This window comes from Passer domesticus, chromosome 1, assembly GCF_036417665.1.
Source record: "Passer domesticus isolate bPasDom1 chromosome 1, bPasDom1.hap1, whole genome shotgun sequence".
Lineage (NCBI taxonomy): Eukaryota > Metazoa > Chordata > Aves > Passeriformes > Passeridae > Passer > Passer domesticus.
In genome coordinates this window covers 78,038,088-78,056,813 of record NC_087474.1, presented here as the reverse complement: position 1 = coordinate 78,056,813, position 18,726 = coordinate 78,038,088, and the positions used below count along the sequence as shown (strand labels likewise).

Below are 18,726 nucleotides of genomic sequence, written 5' to 3'. Positions count from 1 at the left end.
GTTCTAAGAAGCAGTAATTTATATGCTGGTATTATATTTAAGAGTACACGTACTACAGATTATTTGGCATCTGCTATACACTGAAGTTTAGAAAAATATGCAATACGTATATGAAACTATAAATAAATACGTAATCCTTCTTTAAATATAGGTACATATGTAAATCCTAGATATAAATACATTTGAAAGACACACAGAGGGATCGATAGCTCGACATATATAGTTACACATGGTCTGGAATCTAGTGCATGCACTTCTACCTCGGAGTTATCACTTAATATATCCTTACATAGGCATATTATTTAAAACAACCTAATGTCGCCATACTACTGTGTATGGTCAAATGTTTCCAGGTCTTGCCATTAATTGCTAAGAAAACGTGTTTGTTTATTTGCCAACTCAGAGCTGCCATGGGAAAGTATTTTTTTCCTAGCGGATAAGGCGAGCTGACTAAGTGGAACATATTGCAGAAGAGACTGAAAAGGGATTTTTCGACCTGGCAGTTCCTAAATGGTCTTTGGAATTTGTGCGGAGGGGAACAAGCTGTTCCAGCGACAAAGTTAGTTATGAAATCCCTTTTCCCTCTCTTTCTTTCTCTCTCTCTCTAAATGAAAGCATTAAAATATACAGACGTGTAAAGGATCATTCCAACTGAATGGTAATTTATTAATAAACAAACAATGCAATACCTTCAGAATATTTTCAACAAAAAAAGAAAAAATATTGATAGAATAAGATTAATACAGTTTCCCTTTTTATATATAGTGAAAAAATCAGCGTTTCAGTCAATTATAACGTCACTTTTCAGGAAAGGGGGAAACACTTTCTGGCGTTTGGTCCGCAACATCCAACTACAAATTAAAAATAAATTACTATGTCGCAATTTACATTTTAAAACAAGTCCTTGTAGAAGAGGAAGGGGAGGGGGAAAAAAGCTGGTACTCTACGCTGGACTTTTCGCTCCCTTTTAAACATGGGGCATGGCAATACCTTAAGGGACGGGGAAGAGCGCGAGATGGGGGGCGGGAAAAAAAAGTATTTCTCAAAGCAATTAGGAAAAAAAAAAAACAAACTTACGTGTTATTGGAGTAACACTGTCCTTTAACAAACCAAGACATGCTTTGGGGCTGTCTCTGTACAAAAGCTTTTCGCGATGCGCTCGCTTCCCTCCGCGGGCGCTGCGAGGGCCGGCGGCGCGGTGCGGAGCGGAGCGGAGCTGAGTTCCCGCGGTGTCCCCGCGACGGGGCGCGCTCAGAACTTGCCGCAGTCGTAGACGAAGGCCCCGGAGGTGCGGTAGAGCGGCTGGCTGCCGGGGAAGGCCATCTGACAGCTCCCGCCGCCCCCCGCCCCGCCGCCGCCGCTGCCCCCTGCCCCGCTGCCTCCTCCGCCGCCGCCGCCGCCGCCCGGCGAGGCGCTGAGCCCCAGCCGCGGCGCCTCGAAGACCTCTCGCGGGGCGGCGGCGAAGCCCTGCTGCGGCCCCGCGTAGCCCGCCGCGCCCGCCAGCGGGCCCAGCTCCCCCGCCGCCGCCGCCGCGGCCGCCGCCGCCGCCGCCGCCTGGTTGAGGTACCAGGAGGCCAGGCGGCCCTGGTGCGGGTGCGGGTGGTGCCCCTCCTGGTGGCCGCCCGCCGCGCCGCCCAGCCCGCCGTGCCCCAGCGCCCCGCCGCCGCCGCCCCCCGCCCCGCCGCCGCCGCCGCCGCCGCCCGAGGGCATCGCGTACTCGGGCAGCGGGTCCTCGGCGGGGCTGGCGGCCGCGGAGGGCAGGTGGCCGGGCCGGTCGGCGCCGCCCGCCGCCGCGTAGAGGCTCATGGCCTGCATGTTGCAGTGGTAGGTGCCGGCGGCGCTGCCGGCGGCCGCCTGGCCGCAGGGCGAGCCGTAGACGGAGCTGTGTCCCGGCGAGTATCCCCCGAGGGACAGGGCGGGCGGGATGCCGGTGCGCGGGGCGGCGGCGGCGGGGGCCAGGAGGCCGGCGCCCAGCTCGGCGGCGGCCTGCGGCGAGCCCCGCAGCGAGGTCATGATGTTGTCCACGCTGAAGCCCGGGCCGTGGTGGTGCGGCGGCGGCGGGGGCGGCGGCGGGGGCGGCGGGGGCTCGGGGGCCTCCAGGCTGAGGGAGCGGCTGGAGGGGAGCGTGCTGCGGGGGCTGCCGCCGCTGGAGAGGCTGCTGCTGCTGTCGGGGCTCTCGATCTTGGGCACGGCGCCGAGCGGCGGCGCGGCGCCCGGGGGGGACACGGCCTGCGGCGGCGAGGCCGTGCCGTTCTCCGTCTTGATGTCCTGGATGCGGACGGGCGGCGGCGGCGGCGCGGCGCTGCCCCCGGCGGGGCCGCCCTCGGGCTCGGCGGCGGCGGCGGGCGGCGGCGGGCGCGGCGGGGCATGGTCCTTGAGGTGCAGGCGGTCCTTCTCCTCCTTGTCCTTGACGGCGTCCTTCTTTTTGAAGCGGCGGCGGCGGCGGAGGAAGCTGCCGTTCTCGAACATGTTGTAGGAGTCGGGGTCGAGGGTCCAGTAGCTGCCCTTGCCGGGCTTCTTGTCGTCGCGGGGCACCTTGACGAAGCACTCGTTGAGGGAGAGGTTGTGGCGGATGCTGTTCTGCCAGCCCTGCTTGTTGTCCCGGTAGAAAGGGAACCGCTCCATGATGAACTGGTAGATCCCGTTCAAGGTGATCTTCTTATCGGGAGCGTTCTGGATGGCCATGGTGATGAGGGCGATGTAGCTGTAGGGCGGCTTCACCATATCCTTGGGCTGCGGCGGTGGCGTGTAGGGCCCGTAGGCTCGGGCCATGCCGGCTGGGTACTGCTCGTGGGCCGGGTGGGAGTACATGCTCATCGGGGCCGGCATGGCCGTGTAGCCCCCGCCGGCCGCCGCCGCAGCGGCACGGTAGTAGCTCTGCTCTCCGCCGAGGTACGGCACCACTCCTAGGGAGTTGGGACTGGACACGGAGTAGCGAGCCTGCATGTCCTCCCGTCAGCTTTCCCCCACCCTCCCCGCCGGACCAAACAGCGCGTCCCTTCCCCCTCCACCCCTCCGCCGCTCCGCGGACCGAGCTGGACCGGGCGGCCGGGCAACCCCCACCCCCCCACCCCCCCGGCGGAGCGCGGAAAAAGGGAGGAAGAATAACGACGGCAGCGCCGAAAGCCTCCTCTTCTTCGCCCAGGAAAGCCCACCGGCGAGCTCCCGCGCTCCACGCGGAGGGGGGAAAAAAAAAATCAAAAAAGGGGGGGGGGAAAGGAGGGGGACAAAAAAAGGGGGAAAATGTTTTAAAAAAGAAAACGGCGGAGGAAAAAAAAAAAGTAATCGCAGCGGAGAAAGCAACTTCCAAACGCAGAAAGAGTATTAAGAAAATAAAACCTTTGCAAAGAGGCTCCCACGCTCCCAGTTCCTTGTTCCACGGGGATCTGCAACAAGTTGTCTGCAAAGGAGGGACAAAAGTAGAGGGATGTGTTTTGTTGGCTTTTTTAAGCGAGCAGAAGAAGAAAAAAATCCACCTTCCCGATCTCCCAGTGCAAAGTTTCCCTCTCTCTCTCCCTCTCGCTTTTTTTCAGTCTCTTTTTCAGTCGCAGGCTGCTTTGGGAAGCATCGGAAAAACTCCTGAACTTTTGAGCATCCGTCACCACGGCGAGAACTTTTTTACGCACTTACAGTTTTCTCCTTTTTTTTTCCCTCCCTCTCGTCTCTCGGTCTCCCTTTTTTTTTTTTCCTCTCTTTTTTTTTTCTTTTCCTCCTTTTGCAGGCGGCTCAGCTCCGCCCCTCCGGGCTGGGCCGGCCAATGAGGGCCGGGAGACACCCCGGGCTCTGAATGAGGAGGGAAAAAAAAATAAAAAAGGAGAGACCGAGGGAAAAAAAAAAAAAAAAGACGAAGAAAAAAAAAAAAAGAAAAAGAAAAAAATCCCCACAGCAGCTCCGGGAGTTGTAGCGCTCGGGGACCGGCCACACACACTCGGCGGCACACGCGGGCGCCTTGAGCGCCGCGGAGCCCTGCGTTGGCGCGGGCCGCTGCGCACCCTCCGGGACCCGCCGGCGCCCGCGCATTTTGCGCGACCATCCCGCCCGAGCCCCACTGCCCTACACCTTTCTCGCCCCCCACACACCCGCGTCCTTACACGCGCGGTCGCCCTCGCACACGCACGCCGGGCACAGGCACCATGTTCATGTCCTCACCAACATATATGCATATATATATCTGTGTGTGTATATATGTACGTGTGTACATGGAGCTTCCCCCGGAGCTCCTTCCACCCACGCGCGCACCCCGCGCTCTGCCACGCGTGTTTTCTCCACGAATGTTACTTCTCTTATTCTTTTTTTTTTTTCTTTTTTGTTGTTGTTGCTGTGTGTGTGTGTGTGTGTGTAAGCTCCTCTATTTTCTCCACACGTTCCGGTCGGGCTCTCTCCTCCCATTCCCTCCAGGCTGCCGCTCGTGTCGGCGGGCCGGCTCCATGCCGGTGTGCCGGCTTCGCTCCCTGTCCGCCCCGGCCAGAAGCTCACCCCAGCTGCCTTCCACCCCCCACGCCCGCGGGGACGGCGAGAAAAGTGCGTGTGTGTGTGTGTGTCTGTGTGTCTGTGTCTGAGTGTGTGCGTGTGTGTGTGTGTGTGAGTGTGTGCGGTGGGATGCCCCTGCACCACCTTGCCTGCAGCCAGCTGCCTGCCTGACCAAACGCTTCTGAAGAGATTGCATTCCTCCGGTTGACAAGGGTTTGACGAGTCCTCCAAAGCTCCTTTTTGTTAATCAGCCACCAAGGGCTTCCCTCCCCCTGTCTGCAAATGAAGCGCCCGCTGCCTCTGCTGTTTGTAAACACGGGCGCGTTTCTCTGAACGGGGTCTGTAGCTCGCCCCGTCAGGTAATCTTTACGTGATGTGGGATGTGATACGGAGAGGGGATCCTAGCTTTATCTCTTTACTCATTTGAGACGGAGAGGGCACAATTCTGTTACTGGTCTAATTCAGAGTGGATTCCGTGGTATGTCAGGTGTGTCAAAAGAAAAAAAAAAAAGGGGGGGGGGAAGAAGAAGAAAATGAACGTTCCCTTAACTGCTTGGCCGGTTCTGCTATGAAGATTTGATTTGCTTTGTCTTTGTCTAACTATCTGAAATAACATTGGGCTCTAATCAGAATAAGACTTTAACGGGAACTCAGAGGGAACAGAGATTGAAGCTTGGTTATTTATTTTTTAAATTTTAATTTCAATTGTCTCTTACATTTGAAGAATGAAGATTTTTCTTTTCGTACTATAAACACGGGTGAAATTAGTGTACATTGTTTCACAGTAGTCCATTTTACCAATACTTCAGATATTCGAAAATACAGCCCAGTACTCTTCATTCGCTTTGTAGCCCATACCTCTGAAACTTCATTAGCGTTAATAACAGATCAGCTAAAAGGATCATGCTGAAATCATTTTAAGGGGTGGAATTGGTACGGGAAAGTCGTGTGTGTGGTGCGTTTGTGAGATTAATTACCCATCCTGATCTTATGACACTAAAAATACGTTAAAAGACCCTTTTGGCTTCACTGATTTGAAACCCCCTTTCCACACTTTTTACTGTGATCGATTGCTTTGGGGATCATGCCTTTGGAGCGTGCTAAAGGCGCATCGTTTGCTTGGTGGTATTTTAGCAGGTATGGCTTTTCCTCTCAAACACCGATCTGTTGGTTATTAAAAAAAAAAGAAAGTATTTGAAATGAGATTCAAGTCGTGTGAAGAAGGTAATTTATGTAGCTTAATATCTGCTGCTTTTAATATTCAAACGTAACGGGTCTCCTTTTGGTAGTAAATGTCAGTTCTTTAATGGTGAATACATTATCCCGTTTAGCCTGTTGTATTTCATCGTCTGGAATCTTTCACCTGCTCCTGCCTAATTACACTTTTTTCCCTTTCCTCCCACCACGGCAGAATTAATAAATGTGCAAGCGCTGGACTAGATGTCAATTCCAACACTTTATATTTTCAAAACCTCTTTCTTGTTTTGCTGAGGAGGGGAAAAAAATGGAAAATGAGAAAGAAAAAGGGCATTTTAGCACGTTTCCATGCAGCCCGGGTCATCCGGTTTTCCCACGGTATTACCTGCCGTTAAAAACAATTTCCGTGGGCTCCCCGCTCGCTCCCTTGAGCGTCCGTAACGTGCCGCTCCGAGACCCGGAGCCTTCGGTGGCTTTTTCATCTCATCTGGACTATGTTGACGGTAGCGAAGCTGTTTCACAGGCAAAGGCTGGAGTAACACCGAGAAGTTTCAGTACAGAGAAGGAGGGGAAGGGGGGGCATTAATCCGAAGTATTTTGCATCTAATATATTTTGCAATAGCAGCTCTGATGCTATAATTGCGAACTGACGCAACTAACGTGTGTTAAGTTACAGACCTCAACCCAGCAGGACTTTGGTTTCTGTGCTGGAGGCACAAAAGTCACCATTGTGAAGGTTCACAGTGGAATCTGGGGTTTGTGTGTGTGCGTGTTGAGGGAAAGAAACGGGTTTGGGGAAGCAGGAAGATCAGTTTTCCCCCTGCTATCTTTGGATACCACCCAGAAAGAGTCCCTGGCGCTTGGTCTTCACCCACCCTGTCGTACGGCAAGGCTGCCTCTCCCAGGCGCCCTACCTCTGCCGCCTTAGCCAGCCTGGCCTCGGTGCGGGACAGCCGCCTTGGAGGTGCCCCGCGTGGCTCTGCCCAGGACCGGAGCCGGGCGGCAGCAGCCGCGGCCTCCGCGGGCCCCTCTCCCGCAGGGCCCCGGCGGGGACGCGGCCGCTGCCGCCTCCTCCCCGGAGCCCGGCGAGGGACGCCGGCGGCGCGGCGGGAGCCCCGATGGGCAGACCCAGGCCAGGGGAGCCGCGTTTGTCTTGAAACCCTCCGAGGATTCGTGTGTGTGGTCATTTGCAACCTTATTTAGGAAGATGTCAGAAAGAAAGATGACATCGGAGCGGTAGGCGGCGGGACTGGTATTTGACCTGGGCAAAGCCCAGGTGGACCCAAACAATTCGCTGTGCGTTGTCCTCCTCGCTCCTCTTAAAGACCTGGAGGTGAACTGCTTTCCAGCCCCGGGCTGTTTATGTTAAGTCGTAGTCAGAGCTTCGCTTCTCTCCCTTTCTTTTGGCTTCAACATCACAGCAGTGTCCCTGTAACTCCAAAAACCAGCCACCCAGCCTGTCCCTTCGCATCTCAGGATGCAGCTTTCCATGTTCTTTAAACAGCAGGCGACACCACAGGAGAAAACCGCTGACATCCTTTCGAGGGGCTGGGAGGGAAGTTGATCGCATCAAATCAGTGCTTCACCAGTAGAAAAATCTATTGTGCCGAAAGTCTCCTCTGTGTTTGCAGCCGCTGGACATGGGTGACAGCAATCCCTTCCTCCCTCCCTCCCTCTCGTCCTTGCACCAGCAGCACTGCCATCTCAAGCCTGTGCAATTAAGCCGAGCTCTAAATGCAAGGTCTGTCTTGCGTGGCACTCAGTTAAGCAAACAGGCGTGATTGTTATTTTATTAACGTGGGTTAACAATTCCATAAATATGCCGAGGTAGTTTTCCAATCCAGGGCGTCTTTTATCTTGAGACATAAATAACACAACTTAATACGAAAATGAGCACTCCATTCCCTGTGGCATCTTTAGCCTCTCGTTCTTGGCTGAGAAATAAATAATCCTTCGCAGTAAATGAGGCAGCAGACATCGGCTTCATGCCATTCACGGGAGAAATACCTTAATTTCACGTTAGGTATCTAAACGCGAATTTTGCATTTAGTTTACGAGGAAGAACCGAGACCATCAAGAGGTCGGAACATTTCATCTTCCCACGATAATTATCGCGGTTGCACATATAATTCGTCTCTGTGACTGTCACAGAGGTGTCGCGGCACTAAGAATAAGGACAAAAACCAGGCTGTGGGAAGCTTCTGCTGTAAAGTACATTCTGTAAAGCACTCACACACACAAACAGAGAAAAACCGGCAAGTGGGCAAGAAACCTTTAATTATTTGGTAGGTTCTCTAGCTTTGGCATCCCATGGTAAAACACAATCATCTGAGCGGCTCAGGGTGTTAAAAATTCACTCCTAAACTGACAAGAGGATAGCCAGACATGGAACTTTAATTTTTTTTTTTCTTCTACTTTCCAAGGTCCCCTGTCCCTTTTGTGTTCCTTTTCCTCCCTTATTTCCTTCCTTTCTCTGGGAGGGGCAGCGAGGGCGGAGGGGGGCTCAATCCATTGGATTCTCAGGATTCATATAAATGAAAACACACAGGGAGCAACGAAGCCGGGAGTATGAACCTTAGCAGCCCTGTCCTGCTCCATCTCCACCTATTGCTCCAGCAGACGAGAGGAGAGAGAGACTTATTTGTATAAAGGGTTTATTTACATTAGAATGAAGCGACAGTTCCTAGTCTGGGAAGTGATAAGTACTTGGCAAGTCATTAGGTAGCAGATAGAGATCAGCCCCTGGATACATAATTGCCTGCCTTTCCCATGCTCGTTTTTGAGGGCTGGAAGCTTTCTCGGGACGGTGCGCGGCAGAGTTAGCGGGGGTGCGGATGGGGGGTGGTGGCGAGGGCGCCCAGCCCTGCTGAGAGCCACGACCGGGCGCTGCCCCGCAGCGGGCGGCCCTCGCCGGGGGCCAGCGCGGAGCCTGCCGCCCTCCGCCAAGGGCTGCGCGGGGGGACGCCCGCCCTCAACCCGCCCGTGCCTGCGCTGCGCGGGGGGCAGCGGACTGGCGAGGGCAGCCGCTTGTCGCGGGCGAGCAGCGGCGGCGCTCGGCTCCGCACGGCTCCGCACGGCGCGGCGGCCACCTGCGCGGCGGCGGGCGCTGCGCGGGCCGCGGGCTCCCCCTCCCGGGCCGCCCGCGCCAGCGCCGCCGCGCCCCGCCGGGCACCTGCCCGCCCTGCCCGCCCTGCCCGCCCCGCGCTGCCGCTGCCCCGGCACACGCGGAGCCTTCCCGCCGCCCCGCCGGGCTGCGGAGCCGCGGCCGCGCCGGGCGGGTTTCGCGGGGCTCCTGTCGGAGCTCGCTGTCGGAGGTGAGCGCTAGAGCGATGCCAGCTGCGTCCAGGCCATTATGTTCTTCGCTCTGCCAAGGAATGTCTTTATTGGTTGCCAGGTTTGTCAATAAGACTTGCGAGGGGAAAAGCGTTGGTTTCCAGGAGAAGTACTTCTGTTTTCTAACCTCCCCCTTGCTGTCCAATTACTGATGCGTCCAACCTCCAAGGAGCGGCTTTGTAAAACTGGTAAACCCAGAGGCAGATGCCTTCACAGAGTGGCCACAGAGATGTGTAAATTTGCACTCAAACACACACACACAAGCACAGCTACATGCACTCACTCAAGGCATTTCAAGGGTTTCACATGGTTATTAAGTACAATCACACCAAAGAACTAGTCTCCTCTAAGGCTCCTAGGAGCTATAGTAGTATAAGTAATGAAACTCAGATATCTGAATATGCACTTCTGTGAAGCCACAGATGCTCTCTTTGCAGTTATTTGTGCACTGCTGGAAGTAAATAATGCATGTTTACATACAGAAAACAATGTCTCGCTTTGCAAAAAGCAAAATACAATAAGAAGAGGTGAAAGAATAGTTTAAAAAGTAGAGCTCTCAAGATGTAACTACTATTTTCCACAGACCGCGGGGAATGTACAAAAGAGATGGTGTTTTAAATGCACGTTGTGTAACAAACACTTGAAACTCACAGCTGCGGGAGTTCCATGGGCTGTGACCCCAGGCAAACCCCATTTTCTAGTCTCTGCCCTCAGAATGAGGCAGCATCCCATTTAAAGGTAAAATAAGTCATCACTCAGTTCCTGATTGTGTTACAACTGCAATTTCTGATTCTTTCTCTCCCTCTCTGCCTCTGTAGGGCCACATGCAGTGCATTTCTGCCAGCCTGTAAGCAGACTGGTTTATGATTTGAACAGAAAAGTTGTACTTAAGAAGAAAAAAGCTTCAGCAGTGTATGTATTTCAATGTCTCCCCATAAAGTATCCCTTCTCTGACCATATAAAAGCAAAGCTTTCAGACTTTCTTTTTTATCCAGGTGGCATTAGCCCTCTTCATTAGATCTCTGTGTGTTGGATGCATGGCTCTGGCATGTCACCACCTCACCTGATCAGCTCACACCCCAAGTCCTGCCCCAGTGAGACCGGCTGGCCAACTGTGATGGCAACACGGCTAAAGTTTGCATATGAGGATGGCATCAGCCAAGCCAGGCAAGGTCAGTTCCTGCATTTTGCAAAGCAGAGGAGATTGCCAGACTACATTCAGTGGCAGATGACCAATTCAGAGGTATTACACTTGATAAATACAAGTACAGGTATTTTAAGACAGTGTGGCATGAAGAAAAGGACTCTTGATAGCTCATTAAAAAAAAAAAAAGTTTACATTTAACTTCATAACCCCTAAAATAGAGGCAGAGATGCTTAGCCAAGGCTTACATTTAAAAATAATTGCACACGTATAACTGTGGAGTACAAGTGTGGCTTGTTGGTTCAAAGGCAGATTCACAGCTTTCATTTAGCACACACTTTTGCTCTCAAGACTTGTGGACACTGCAAATATTGAAGCAGTCACTTACAAAGGGAACACTCAGTATAGGACACTCTGATTGTATCTTTCCTGCAGTTTAGATAAGCTTGCCAGGTAGCAAAAACCAGCGTTTCTCTACTCACTAGAGCCCTTTGGAGAGGTGCTGTGTGACAGGGAGGCTGTCGGAGGCAGAAGTGTTTGCATGGGATGGAGCCTGCAACTACCGTAACCGTCCCTGTGGCAAGAACACCCACAGAAACAGGTAATTTGCCCCTCCCACACCAACTAACAGCCAGAAGCAAAAAATGTTAAAGTAACTTACATCATCCTTTGCCTGTATCATTACTAAGGAGGAACTGAAAGCTGTTTTATGAGGAGCAGACAGACAAAACTAGCTTGAGCTTGAGACATAAAAAACCCAAACCACTAAGATACCTGAAGGCATCCCAATTAAGTGATATTACCATCCCGATCAAGATGCAGTCATTGTTAGTAAGCACCCCTGATTTTTAACAAAGATATTCCAATTAAGTAGATTTCCTGATTAGGCGCACTTAAATTAAGTGGAGAGAACAGTGTGGAGGAAACCTGGATGGCTTTTTATGAGAGCCAGCTTCGGAGGGGAGCTTTGTCCCTTGCAACAGGGCATAAGTGGAGCTCAGGACACTTAGCCCAAAATCGTGGCAATGCCCTTTGGCTCTGTGCTGAGCAACCTTGAAGCCATCCAGCCTCGGTGGGTGCCTCCATCTCTCAGCTGCGTGTTCCCCGAGCACAGGTAGCTCTGCTGCTGGGCATGCCTGCAACTGCCTGAGTCAGAGCATCTTGGCACCTGTTTTCAGCTTCAATCCCAGTGGGATCCAAAAAGTAGGCAGAGTGGCGTCTAAGTACCCGCAGGGTCTGATTCAATAGATAATGTCTTGGGCTGTGGGACAAATTTGAAGGGAAGGTTCTTATCAGCTCTGCAACACATATCTCTCTGTATTTTACAGGTCTCAACTCTGGCTAGATCCTCATGGTTTTTAAATGGAGTGACTTGAAATGACACATTTTGGCAGGAGTCACATAGCTTTTTATACTATTGCCCCTCTCCTTGTTACTCAGGCGTTGAGCTTGAAGGTCTAAAGCACAGGTTCTGGAAAAAAAATGCAGACAGCAAGCCTTCCAAACACTGGCCCTTTAGAAAGCTCTGAGCTGAACCTGCCAAGTGTGCTGAGTGAAGGAGAGAAGGTTATGAGTCTTACATCTAGATATGCTGTGCTTAATATTCACCGTGGGCACACCTACAACTGGAACAACAACAGTTCTGGATAGGAGAGAGCTCTGCAAAAGAAGGTTGCAGATAGGGATGGCCAGCCTGGGCCATGGGAATAGTTTCATGTCTCTCCCATGCATCTGTTTCCCTCCAGAGGCTGGGCATGTCTTGCATCTACACAATAAGGGAAGGAATGTGAGCCCTCCACCACACCTCTAGCTTTCAACATTTGCTGAGCCTGTTTGTCTATTTTGGTTTTGGTTTATTTTTTGTTTTGTTTTGTTTTCACCTATGACTTTTGAGATTTTAATCTCAGCAGGGTAGGGACTGCCTTGTGTTTTACAGTTGTACACTGCCTGTGCCTGGGATCTTGAGCTGATGTGCTAATAATGAATAAGCATAATTTTCTTGGGGGATACTCTTCAGTGATTCATCTGGAACTGACTGGACTGATGATAAAATAGACCATTTCCTTTGGAAGAAAAGAGCTCATGATAACTACTCGATTAAAACAATTTCTTTCTGGAGAGGTGAGCACAGGTGTTGTACTCAGTAGTGTTCATCATGGATTTGCATAGACTGAATAGTACATCATGTCCCTCTTTCTCCTAAATTTAGGGGAATAGCAGCATCCATCTAAATGTCTTTGAAGAAATTAATGACACGCAGTTTTCTTGCTGACCTGCAGCAAAGGTGTGCTCTTGATGTGTGCCTGTTTTTCAATTTGCCTACCCGTAGAAATTCCAAATGTAGTAGCTTCATGTACTTATTTTGTGTCAGAGGTCTCTTGCTTGTGTGTCATCCTGACCTTGCACAGCTGTGTGGCACTGAAGTAAATCAGTCCAGAAATTCATATTCGAATTAGTGTTTGAAATTAATGTTTAAAATTATTTTATTTTTTCATATTCTTCTTTCCCTTTCAAATGAGGCCAGATCCTCCAACCATTAAATTGAATTGCATCAGTTGTGGCTCTGGCTTGGAGAAATTAAAGGTGAGCACCTGTACCAGCTCAGCATCACCACGCTGAATGCAGTCACAGAAATTCAGCCACTGAGGAGTGAGCAAGACTAGAGCTTGGATGATGCTGCTGAATTTTGTACGTGTGCATTATGTGCCAGGAAAGACCATGAGGCGGTGTTAGGGAAAACTGCTGGTTTAGGCAGTTCCAGCATTGAGATTGGTTTCTTACTCTGAAAGCTGTCCCTCACAAAGCACAGTGTGCAACAGTGGCGTAGGTTTTTTTTTGTACAGACTTAAATATACTCGTTAACTCTTCAAAATAATGTTATCTCTTCCAGCGCATTTCCCATTGAAGTGAATGGAAATGTTCCCATTGACTTTAAAGCACAATTTCCTCCACCTACTCCTTCTTAAAAGACTTAATCAAGCATGTTTAGTGGAAACCTATGAGAGTTGTCTAATGACTGGCTCTCTTTGCCCAGGGAAAAACGTAACTATAAACTGAAACATGATGCTGAAAACTAAGTTTAGTAGAAAGTGTTTAGTCTAGTGCTGGATGAATGATGGAAGCTTGTATTTGTGAATAATTTATTTGACAATTGGTGCAGGAAAAAAAATGACCGAATAAGTTCTTTGCTCGTTTTTTCTTGCCTGTCTACCAAACTGGCTGCACAACGCTCAAACAAATGGCTAATATTTATTCAGGAGCAAAGAGGTCAGCTTTTGTCAAAAATGTTTTTAGCAGTGGCTTGGACAAGCACCAGATTAGCTTAATTTTCTTGTGTCCTCTGCATAGTAAACAAAGCAAGCTGTGCTATTAGTTACTGAATTCACTGTGAATTTTGCATCTCGCCAGTAACGCTTACACTTTACAGCAAATCCTCTGTTGTAAAGACTCTGCCAACAGTGGAGCTTGGCTTGCAGAAAACCTCCTGAAGCTTTAGGAACCTCCAAAGTGAGTTTCTCTTTATAGCCTGAACAGGAGGTGCTGGCCACCTTCAGCCCCCTCTGAAAGGAGCTTCTTCTGAGTCAGGTGCGGTGTTGCAGACAGCAGCTGGGCACAGGGCTGACAGAGCAGGAGCTGCACTGCTGAAGAGAAGGTGTGCTTTGTGATCAGGAAGGCTGCCATCTTCACATGGGCTGATGTAAATAGTTGCTGATTGCCAGACAGAAGGTGCTTATTAATTATTTTTCCTCTTAGTGAGAGAGGAAATACAGGCAGACGTCGGAGTCTCTGAAGAGCTCTCTTTATTAGCTTGACCTGACAGCACTACCGAGGTGTTTTGCTTGGGGACAAAATCCACGTTTTGCCTTGCAATTTAGTAAGCTTGTCTGCATTGCCTCCCACGCTTCCTCCTACAACCTTTCCCTTCCCCTGTGGCACACCCAGGCTTCTTTTTCGCTAGTCCTTCATCCTCTGCTACCTTCCTGCCTTCTCCCAAGCTGCCCTATGAGCTTGAAAGTGTTCTAAAGTGAATATATATTTTAATAATTTTTTTGTCCTCCTCACCCCTTTTAAAAGACAGACAGATATAGTTTCTGTGCAAAATACTGAAGGTACAATCCCAAATCCAGTGCTGTTGCTATTAGTAGGTTTCAGATTAAAACATGGGCTTTTTATGGGACTGAAACCTGGCTGTGGATTTTTCAGAGCACCCTCAAGCCCTATGGGAGTCGGGGGAAGCTGCAGCTTCTTGAACACCTCTTAAGATGGGTCTTATCAGCTTGATGCCTGCCCATACCATCAGCAGCTGCCTGTACTTACATTTATCCTCTTTGAGAGGGTAAGTTTTCAGGTGCTTACTTTACTTTGATATTTTCTCTTCCAATGGGAACATTCCACCCTTTTTGTGGCTTTACATCTTCAGAATTGTGTATGTGTGTGTGAGAGTGCAGAAGGGGGAGGCAAAGTTTTTTCCCAGCCTTTCAGAATTCCCATTTCTTCCCAAAAGCTGCCTGACAGTGTGAAGGGGATGGGTCACAGCACCATTTCTTTTTGGGTTATGGGATGTACTTGCCTCCTTGTGCAGAGAGGCTCAGATCTGGTCAGGACTGTTGCAGAACAGGGAAGGAAAGGTATGAGACATATAAACAGTTCATAGGATTTCTTTTCAGTCTTAGCTCAGATGAACTCCCAGTGCACCTAGAGAAGCACTGCCTGATTAAATGCCACAGCCTTTGGCTGTATGTGCTGTGTCACAGAGACCAGGAGAGCACAGAAGTACATTTAACACCATGCCACAGACTGAAGAGGTCACTCATGGCTTTGTCCTCAGACATGACCCAAATTCAGACCAGTCTTATTTGTATTTGGCTACACAGAGCCAGGTAGGTGTCAGCCCAGCTCCTGACATAATTTGGAGCAGTAGCAAGGTAGTAATGAACTACATTCTGGTCTCACAACCTCATCCTCCCACCTGTTTCTGACAGTACAGAAGAACAGAGTAAAGCCAGGGGTTTTTAGTCTGGGTGCTCCTCCTGGGCATTTGGGCTGGGTGAGTCAGTGCCAGGAAAACAGTGCAGGAGTGCAGTGTGTGGGAAAACCATGGTCAGGCTCAAGACTTTTTTGCTGTCCTAGAAGGTCAGAAGGTGTCCTCAACAGAAAGAAGATACTAAACTCCTCTCTGCCTTGGACTCTTTCAGGGATAGCTGTTTCCTAAAGCCCCAAGCGTGAACTGAATGCATCAGAAACACGGACTTCAGGACTTGGTGTTTGCAGGGCTGCTCCAAAGTTGTTGTCTGACCTGAGTGTGTTTGCCTCTGCACGCTGCTTGTAGGACCAAGCCCTGCTGTGCTGCAGAGTCACCTCTGCTCCTCCTGGAGCCAGAGGCAGCTCAGGATAATCAGCACATACAGAAATAAGCTCTGACTGTGGAAGCCTGGTAAGAGCGCAGTTTAATTTCACTGTGGTATGCAGCACTCCAAGAAAACTCCCAGACTCAGTTCTTTTCCTTCAAGCACAATCCCTTATCAAGGTCCTTGGCAGCAATTCACGTACAGAAAGGAGCAGCTGTCATGGTATTCCCACATACAAACACAAAAAAACAACCCCTCCCTGCTTTCAGTGCAGCAATGTTACGTAGTAGGAATAATTACAATATTTAACACTTGTATCTGTGCTTTTAATCTTCAAAGCACTTAACGAGCACTAGGTACAGGCAATTGTAGCTGCAGAGTGATGTGGCCATCTGCAAGAAGAAGAGAATTGTGTGCATGAGTGCTCCAGTGGTCCTGTGCAGGGTGGGCACAGAGCAAATACGGCTGTAAAGGCCTAATGACACAAAATCCCTTGGCTGTCAGGGCTGATTTTTTCCTTTGACTGATTGCTGTCCCCCTACCACGGGTCAGTGACTTCTCAGGTCTGTTGGTGGAATCACTCACCTTCTGGTTTCCCAACCCACCTTAGTCCCAATGAACTTGGTTGGGAAAGAGGGTTACCTATATGGTAAACCATGTTAGCTGACCTGGCGTGCTCTCACTGGAATGGATGAGGGAGTGCTTGGATGAGCAGCTCAGCCATCAAACCTGGGAAGATTGTAACTCCTGGCAGAAAAGAAGGTGATTGTGGAGAGGCGTGTAGGAGGCCTACAGGAGGCTGGCAGTGGTGGCAGCTGGCACAGGAGGTGTGTATCTGACCAACAGAGACAAGGCCATGCTGGTTCGATCCCATTTTGGTTTGTCCCTTGGTCAATTGGATGTGAAAAATGCCACTGTAAAAGGCATTGTTTGTTTCCTTAGTCTTCTTGCTGTATCCATGTAGGTCTTGGCTCACAGTGGAAAATGAGAAAGGATAGTGGAGAAATTTGCGCTGCTTTTAATGGTTTTGCTTCCAGATTTTTTTTTGTTTTTGTTTTTGTTTTTTTTTTTTTTTTGTGATGAAGCAGAAGGACAGAAGATAGCTCTTCAGTTTTTTTTGACCAGGAAGGTCACAAGGCAGTTGTTTAGTCCCACCATTTCTATGGCCGTCTGTCCATTCATTATTGCCTCAGTCTGCAACATTGGCCACTTACTTTTGCAATGGTGCCCCTCTGTTCTCTCTTGTTTTGCTTTCTTACTAAGATTGCTCACCCACAAGTACTTGGGTAATGGCTCTGTTGTTGCTCAGAGTAGGCAAATGAGCTTAGTGGATGTGAAATGCATCCTCAGAGCATGCAGCTCTACAGGGTACCAGCTGCCAGCACCTGGGAGGGCAGAGCATAGCCTCACACAGGGCATCCTGACCATCCAGTTCTACTCCCTGCCTTCACAGGCAAGAGGCTTTGTGTTTATGAACATGAGGTGAGCACAAAACAACGTGGTGTTGATCTGGTCCCTTCCACCTCCAATGACCCTGTGAGGCTGCGTACTGACTGCCCTGTTTAGATAAGTTTGGGGCCCACATACCTTGTAATTTGATTTTAAACAAAACAAATATGAACCTAACTGCTGAAACCTTTGTTTTCACTGGAAATCACACTCTTATCTGTGCAGTATGAATGTCTGTCCTTCCTGCTGCTTAAGAGGAAAATGAAGGTGATATATAGTAAGGTAATAACAATACATTAACAGGAATCAGTTCATTCAAAGGGGTTAGCCCAGGGTTTGCTTTTATTTTAACTGTTCATGCACATAAACAGTTTCCCCTTGAGGACTGTTTTGGGGAAAAAGATTGTGAAACCCTGAGCCAATTCTTTCTTGTGCTGCAGCTTCATTAATATGTGCATAGCTCCAGAAAATGAAGTCTCTACGTCATGAACATATTTCCCATATAAACTTTGTCTCTCTCCCTTTGATTAGTGAGGTTTTAGTAATACAATTCTTCCAGTTTTTATTATTATTATGAACTGGATAACACTTTTTTTTCCCTAAGAACTCCACTCCTGAAATGGACTGACAAGAAGAGAATCTTTCCCTTCTGTTAAAAAAAAAAAAAAAGAAAAAAAGAAAATAGTTTCTAGACCTTATTGTTTGAGAGGAAAGCATCCTATGAGTGTGAGCATACCTCAGAAGCAAAAAAAAGGCTCTGGGAAGAAACACATGAACAAACCAACCTCTGTAGTTTAACCTTGTGACTCTCAAGTTCCTCCTTTTTTCTGAGGCCTCAACTATTGCAATTGGCAGTGCTGTGGAAGGGGTAGCTCTTCCAGACAGCTGCTTCCAGGCAAGCAATGCCCTGGGAGAAGGAGCAGACCTAAGCTCTCAGCTTGGTAACTCAGTCTCCTGCCTGTACAGTTTTGTGGCAGAACTGTCTACAAGAGAAGGGAAAAAAAAAAAAAAGAAAACAACCCTGAAATCATCTCCCTTGCTCGCACCATTCCAATTAAGTGCAATCAATTGCTCAATCAATCTTTTGCTCTTAATAAAGTCGGTTATCTTTTCCCTTCTAATTCCCCTCCAGGTTTTTTAACAATTGTTCAGACAGACACAACAAGCAGCTTTTGTAAAGGAAGAGTGTAGGCGTTTCCTTTGGCTGTTTTCACTTTCTGCCTATGATGATGTTATGCTCCGCACCCTCCCCAAATCCTAATCATATACAATGAGTGTGCTGGGAGCCCATATATTTTTTTTTCCAACTGGCATGGATTGAGTACCCTAATTTGATAGCACAGTCATGCCAAAATATTTGGAGGGGGGGGGGGAGTAGGGAGGGAGAATAGACATTTTGTCATCTTTGTGTTGCTGATGAGTCAGATCATTTAAATTAAGGCAAGGTTTAAAAAAGGGAAGGGAAGTGCTTTCCAACCTTATCTACTCCAACATTAATTTGGGTAGAAGGTAGGAGTGGAGGAAGTCTGAGCAAATCTGCTCCCCTTTCAAGCTGCCTTTAGATGGTTACCGTTGTCTGCAGGCGGAAAGAAGAGGCATTCAGTTGCTGCCCCACCACTGAGTGACTGCGGCAGAGAGGGAGAGGACACACACGTGCTCATCTCGGTTTTGTGTGTGTGCAAAAGCCATGCATGCTTGATGTGCATGTGTAAAAAGACCAGCACTGGCTTCCATTGTGCTGCTCCAACTCCCCTGCATTCCCCATGGAAGGGAGACTATCATGAA

General features: G+C 49.6%; 1 protein-coding gene and 2 long non-coding RNA genes across 3 annotated transcripts; 2 read left to right on the top strand and 1 right to left on the bottom strand.

Moving 5' to 3' along the window:
• Window positions 1-645: 645 nt before the first annotated feature.
• FOXC1 (forkhead box C1) lies at window positions 646-3,669 on the bottom strand. The gene is made up of 2 exons (XM_064426273.1): window positions 3,477-3,669; window positions 646-3,400 (listed from the first exon to the last, which is right to left on the bottom strand). Exon 2 carries the CDS (start codon window positions 2,944-2,946, stop codon window positions 1,252-1,254), a length of 1,695 nt encoding a protein of 564 aa, XP_064282343.1. The 5' UTR covers window positions 2,947-3,400; window positions 3,477-3,669; the 3' UTR covers window positions 646-1,251.
• Window positions 3,670-9,796: 6,127 nt separating this feature from the next.
• Window positions 9,797-10,752, top strand: LOC135288362 (uncharacterized). Its single transcript, XR_010351513.1, has 3 exons — window positions 9,797-9,912; window positions 9,996-10,172; window positions 10,630-10,752. It is a non-coding gene; the product is annotated as an uncharacterized LOC135288362 (long non-coding RNA).
• Window positions 10,753-12,008: 1,256 nt separating this feature from the next.
• LOC135288359 (uncharacterized) lies at window positions 12,009-15,561 on the top strand. The gene is made up of 3 exons (XR_010351512.1): window positions 12,009-12,428; window positions 14,348-14,480; window positions 15,340-15,561. It is a non-coding gene; the product is annotated as an uncharacterized LOC135288359 (long non-coding RNA).
• Window positions 15,562-18,726: the final 3,165 nt, after the last annotated feature.